Source organism: Nuphar pumila, chromosome 11 (assembly GCF_984573655.1).
Source record: "Nuphar pumila chromosome 11, dmNupPumi1.hap1.1, whole genome shotgun sequence".
NCBI classification, from domain to species: Eukaryota; Viridiplantae; Streptophyta; class Magnoliopsida; order Nymphaeales; family Nymphaeaceae; genus Nuphar; species Nuphar pumila.
In genome coordinates this window covers 10,222,295-10,228,801 of record NC_143259.1, presented here as the reverse complement: position 1 = coordinate 10,228,801, position 6,507 = coordinate 10,222,295, and the positions used below count along the sequence as shown (strand labels likewise).

The following is a 6,507-nucleotide window of genomic DNA, read 5'->3' as shown; positions in this document are numbered from 1 at the left end:
CGCTGAATAACTGATAAAAAAACAAAAAAAAAATCTGAATGTAGTCGCTATGGTCAAGACTCAAGGAGGACCTAAAGTTTTCCACCAATAAACTCGGATTTAAAAAAAAACATCAATTATTTGGTTTCATTACATGTACTCATCTTGTTGTCCAAACAAATTAAACTCCCAAGCCAACAACTGCAATCTTTCCATTCAGGGCGACCACAATCATCGTAGTGGATAAACCTGGCTGTGGATGGCAATATTGTAATATAATCAATCTTTACGACGTCAAATACAACTGATTGTTCAAACCTCAAACTAATGCAGTACATGTCATGTGCACAACACTCAATGGTATCTATCCCATAGATCCTTTTCAAAGAGGTTGGAAGGAGGACAAGACCCCTATTACTTTTTCTGATTTATTATTATTTACTTTCTGTTTTTCTCCAATGTAAGGAAAATAGATTTTCTTGGCAGACAATAGATACTCTTTCCATTTTGCCTGCTTGGTATCTCTTTCTGCCTTCAGACATACCCTTGCATAGCCTGGCTTTCTTTTTCTCCTTTTTTTTCTTTTCCACCACATCTTCTTTCTTCTGTTTGATCTTTGTGGGTTCCTTTCCTTCTGTTTTCTTCATTAATGGAGGATTTGAAAGCAGGGCCTTCTGGTTCGTGGGTGTCAAAAGGGATGAATCTTGAGAGGAGAGTCTCTGACATCTCACTGTGTGATAGTGATGATGATTGTTGCAGTGAACATGATCCTAAGGAGAATAACGATGACGGTTTTGTTCCCAGTCCTCTTGTCCCTCTCAAAGAACACCTAGAACGTGACAAGGTGTGGGATCTACCTTTCTTCGCTTTGCTTATGTTATGTTGTATGAATGGTTTTATATGCCTTTATAGACTTGTATTCAGAGGCCTGATGATAATATGCATATATGGGTTTGTTTGTCAGAAAGCCTCATCAATGATCTTGATTTTTAATCCCATTCTTTCTACTTAAATAGAAGTGGTTCCTGAACTTTTATTTGAGTTTGGCAGAAGTGTCTCTAAAATTTGTGATGCCAATCTTCTGTTTTTCTTTTTTATTTTCATTCTTTATTTTTTTGTTAAAAGGTGGGACTTAGATTTTGATCTGACTTCTGCTGCCATTGTGGTAGTAGGTAGTGACTCTTAAAATTCTCATTCCATTCTTTGCAGGTTTATGGTTATGGTATATTGGGTCATTCCTTAAACAACATCTCCAATTTCTTGCAACTGATAAAGTTCATGCTTCAGTTTTTGGAAGTATCCTTTCAGGGAATCTGGGAGAATGGTTTAAATTGATTCTCTCTTACAGTCTTCCATGGTGGTTGTGTCACTGTTCTAAATATGCCCTTTTTTGTATGGTCTCGGTTGGCTTGTTCTTTATTGATTGTTCCTGGTAGACCCATCGAATAAAAAAGCTAAATTTCATAAGGAATTTATTTTTCCATCCCAATATAATTTAATTGGATATGTGGGATTTGTTGCATCATTTTGAGGCTAAATCTCTGAGAGAGTTTATCAAGTTTGCTACTGAGTAGAGTGCTCTAGCATATCACTATCACCAAGGCCAGACTGTTGAACTCTATCCTACTTAGGAGGCTCCTGAGAGAATGATATACATTATATTTAAAGGAAATAAAGCGCTTCCCTTTGTCCGGGTTACTGATCCTTGTTACACAATCTTCAAGTTTAAATCATATGAAGTTTAACCGTACAATGCGCTTGAGGTCATAAAAGGTGTTGATGGAGCATCTGTAACAGACCTTGCTTTTGTATTTGGTTAATGTTAGTGTAGACATTTCCACGAAGGATAGAAGACCGTGATGCACTGAATGACGAAATTTTCCAGCAACTTGAACCGAAAAGGTTCTGTGAAAGATATGGAACATTGTTATTTTTGTAGCCTGTATTGTGTTTATGAATATAACAAGAAACATGTCAACTTGAACTTCAATAGGCTCCAGATCTGCTGTTGTAGATGCCCAAGCTTCCTATGGCTTTCTTTCACACCAGTCAGAATTTTTCTACTTAATTTCAATGTTGCATGTAGTTCAGATCCCTGTGACTGGAATAAGCAAAGTCACTAATTGTTGAGGAATGCATGTGAAATGGTGCCATGTGCACTGCTAAAAATCATTAACAGATTAGACATGCAAAAGCTTCACCCCTTTGACAATAAATAAGTGGAGAAGCTAATACTTCAAGCAAAACTACTACAAATAGTTCCTCGGTAACAGTATCAATAAACTAAACAAGATCAGCAGTTACAAACTTGCAGCTGCAAGTACAAATATCAACCCACTAGATCTCTGCTCACCTGCCCACTAGATCTCTGCTCATCTGGTAGGGGCACTTGTGAATGTCACCGAGTTGACGGGATGTTACAAGCATAGTTATCAGGAGGCAATGGATACGAGAAGCGATATGTGAAGCGGAAGCGAGTGTTAAAAAATAGTATGAGCAGGATTCGTTTTGGAAGCAATTGTGGAAGTGTGCGAAACTAAAAAGGAAACATAAAGCAAAATGAGGGAGAAACGAGCGAAGTGAAAACAATAAATAATAACTTAAAAACACAAAAAAAGGGGGAAGCAAGGGGGAAACTAGGGGAAGTGATGGGAAAACGAGTGGGAAACGAAAGCGAAATGAGTGGGAAATGAAAACGACGTGAGAGGGAAGCGATTTGAGAAGTACGCTTCCCCCAAATGGGAAGAAAGTTTCCCTCATGCTTCCCCTTTTGGAGGAAGTGTGAAGTGTGGCTCTTCCCGCTTCAGAAGCATGCTTCTCCCCTTAAAGAGGTGCTTCCGGTTACTATGGGCACGAGATCAAATCCCACAGGTTGCATCATTTGCTGCGAGGCAGAAGCTGGGTGTACTCCCTGGTCGGCAAGAGGGTCCTCCTTTATGCCAATGAACCTGGTGAGTGAGGTAGTTTTTCTCCAGTTATTAAGTTTCCTCCGGTTAGAATTTATAGCATACAGAATAGAAACAAAATAAGTTCAACATAATGCAATAAAACTTCACGTGAACTTCCATTTCCACATTCTTTCATGTGTCTGATAGAAATCCCATGCTCAACTATGACTATGACCTTCCGGTTCATAAAGGGAGTACAGCCTTTTCTTTTAGGAGGTTTTGGTTTATAATGTTATTATGTGATAGAGAAATATCTATCCAAACCCTCTGCAAAATGATAACAGTCATTGTGGGATCTTCTTTCCTTGGCAAGTATTCTGCTTTAGGAAATATTGAAAGTGTTTAGCTGTAAAGGATCAGCCTGTTACTTTTCACAAGACTTTGGCTGCACATCCTTTTGTCTTACTACCTGCCACCAAGAAGGGAAAAGCATCTCATCCAGCTGATAGATATGTGACCGCAATTACTAAGAGCTATGCAGGCTACTTCTTGTTACGTTCTCTATCTCATTTTCTTTAAGCTTCTGATCACCTCATGCTTAAAAGTTTCTTTCCACTTAAGGTTGTAGCTCCATCTGTTTAACTCAATCATGTCTTTGTCTTTCTGTATGTTTTCTTTGTGACACTATTTGCTGGACTTCATTATGGATCAGAGGTCTCAGGTTTGAACCTAACGGGGGTTATTCTTCAGCTTGTCTGTCAAAGAAAAGGAAATATTGGCTGTGTTTGGATTAAATTTCCACATATTATGCAGTGTGCTATTATTGAAGCTAAGCCCAAGTGTTGACCATGCAAGAACAACCTAAATGGCATTAACTCACATTTCTTCTTGGTTGTTGCTCTGACATGGCTAGTTAATCAAGTATATAGACTTATTCCTTTATGTTGATGAGATGCACAGACTTAACATTGTAGGTGTCAAACTTTGATTTTTATGTTGATGGGATACACAAACTTATTACTTTTAGCTATAAATCTGTAGGATTTTTCTGTTTCTTTTCTTGATGTCATTGAGGCAAGACTGTTTGTAAGTCCATATATCTTTATCTGGGAGTTTCACACTTTGCAGGATGATGAAAGTCTGAGGAAGTGGAAAGAAAAGCTTCTTGGTTGTATTGTTGATAATGATAATGGTTAGTTACAGAGTGAAAATTCCCTAGTTTGGTTTCATGTAGCTTCTTCAACTTTTTAATATGAAGTTTACTTCATGTTTCAGGTCAGCTTGAACCTGAATTGACATTCCTCTCATTTGGAATTGTGTCTGAAAATTGTCCAGAGTTTACTACAAACCTGCCCATAGATAAAAACCTTGGAAATGTCCTTTTCAATCTTAAAGAAGGATCAAATTATCGCATCAAGTTGACATTCAGGGTCAAGTATAACATTGTGTCTGGCTTAGCCTACTCGAACACTGTGTGGAAAGGAGGTCTGCAAGGTATGCAACTTTTGTATCTTCTATTTTGTAGATGTCAAGTTATTTTATATCCACTGACTGATAACCTAAGTTTGGTTTGACAAAAGTATGTTCAGTTTGTGTGCAAGATGGAAGAAGTATTCCCATTAGTTACAAACTTACAAATTATCTGGTGGAAGTTTATGCATTGCATTTATGAAATGTTGTTAATTTTCCAGGTGTTTGTTTGTTCATATTTTGTGCAATTTTCTCCTGATTCATTTGTTATTCAGGCATGATGTGTTTTTTATATTTGAACTTTTATTTTTTGTGAGCATTTAAAATTAAAAGTTATTGAGGTGAAAAATATCAGGTGGCTTGGGATCAATCAAACTTCCAATAACCACTGTATGGATACTATAGGTTTATTCTCTAGCAAAGTAACTAAGACTTCCTGCCCACCAACCACTTTTTAGGACAATTGGCTAGGAGTTTTTTTTTTCTCCTCATGACCTTCGCCACAAGGCCTTTCAAATTATCAGGTGCTGATTTTCGAACAGCAGGAATGGTCTTGCTATTGTTTTCACAAATACTTCCCTGTAGAAATGACCTAATGGGTGCACTCGCCACATTCTTTCAGAGATTGTATACAATGGAGCTCAATCACTGGCCAACTTAATCGCTCCTCCATTTGGGTCACTGCCTAGGACAAACGATTAAGATTACCACCTTGGTTATTATGCCTTATTCAGGAAAACGTTATGTTGATTGCTTTTCATATCTTATCTGAAGTTACAGGATTCTGATTCTACGAACAGGGTGTATGATCTTACCATCACTATTGTGATCTTATGTAGTAGAAATGGCTTCACCTGTCAGTGCAGCAGCCACTCTGTCTCCTTTACAAGCAGAAACAATTATCTCTCATCATTTTCTTATTGATGCAGAAATTCCTATGTAATATGGATGATTCTGAATCCCTTTTTCCCTTCACTGAACTGTCTAAAGTATAGATGAAATTTGGTAATAAACATTGAAGTTGTTGAATGTTAGCATGAGTCACGAGGAATCTAATGTGTGAAGCCATTATTTCTCCACTAAAACTGCATATTTATGTCATTGTTTCCCTGCTGAAACTGCATATCCATTCCATGTCTTTCGGACAGTGTTGCCAAATTCATAAGAGAAGTATTGCTTTATATGCACCGTGTAAATTTGATATCAGAAGTGAGTTGAGACGCTAGATCTTTCTGATCCATGTTTCATAGATCTCTGAATATATAAATGGTTTTTATAGATTATGAAAGGAAGCATTCTTGATTTCAGTCTTTGATATAAATGTGTCAGTTGATCAAAGCAAAGGCATGCTGGGCACATTTGCTCCACAGCAGGAGCCTTACATTCATATGTTGGAGGAGGAAACGACTCCATCAGGAGCATTGGCTCGAGGGACATACATGGCTAAGCTTAAGGTATATGCCCTTCTCTATTCAACGTACTTTAGTTTTTGGAATACCACTTACAAGAACAATCAAAATCTACATGTTTTTTTATGTCTATAAATTCCACCACTTGATCTAAGAACCTATTTGCCTAGTATAAGCCCATATCAATCATGAGAACCTGAGTTATGATTAGCATCAAAAATACATTACAATGTGTTACATCCTCAACTTGAAATTGCAACTCTTATACATGGAATAACTGAACCTTTGAAGAATAGTCAGTTCCATTACGCTGTTAGCTTCCCACCAAACCATAGTTGTCGATCGGTACATCCATTGGTATATTCATAAGATCAAAAATTTTCATTTCAGGGTGGTCTCTTGTATAATTTGTTCTCCCTTATTTTTGGAGTTGCAACATGCAAGTAGTTGTTTATAACTTTATATTTCATTCTTTTTGTTTATATTCCTTGGACTGACAGTGTCTGGTCTGGCTTTTCTCTGCAGTTTGAAGATGATGATAGAAGATGTCACTTGGAACTTGATTATGCTTTTGAGATTAAGAAACGCACCTAGTGGTTCGACTCCCAGTGCTTGCATATCTAAGGAAAACAAGTTGTATTGTACTATCCCAAAGTTCTTTTGTCTAGGGACGTGGTTACCATGTTTTTGTTATTATAAATTAAAAGGATCAGATATGTGTGCTCTTCTATTCTGTAGATACGTGATTTTTCTTTTTAGTC

General features: G+C 37.3%; 1 protein-coding gene across 1 annotated transcript; it reads left to right on the top strand.

Annotated features, from left to right (window-relative positions):
- The first annotated feature begins 626 nt into the window (after positions 1-626).
- Positions 627-6,502, top strand: LOC149821934 (rho GDP-dissociation inhibitor 1-like). The gene is made up of 5 exons (XM_089980857.1): positions 627-823; positions 3,996-4,059; positions 4,143-4,361; positions 5,667-5,791; positions 6,272-6,502. The coding sequence occupies exons 1-5, from the start codon at positions 629-631 to the stop codon at positions 6,338-6,340; spliced, it is 672 nt and encodes a 223-aa protein (XP_089836983.1). The 5' UTR covers positions 627-628; the 3' UTR covers positions 6,341-6,502.
- Positions 6,503-6,507: the final 5 nt, after the last annotated feature.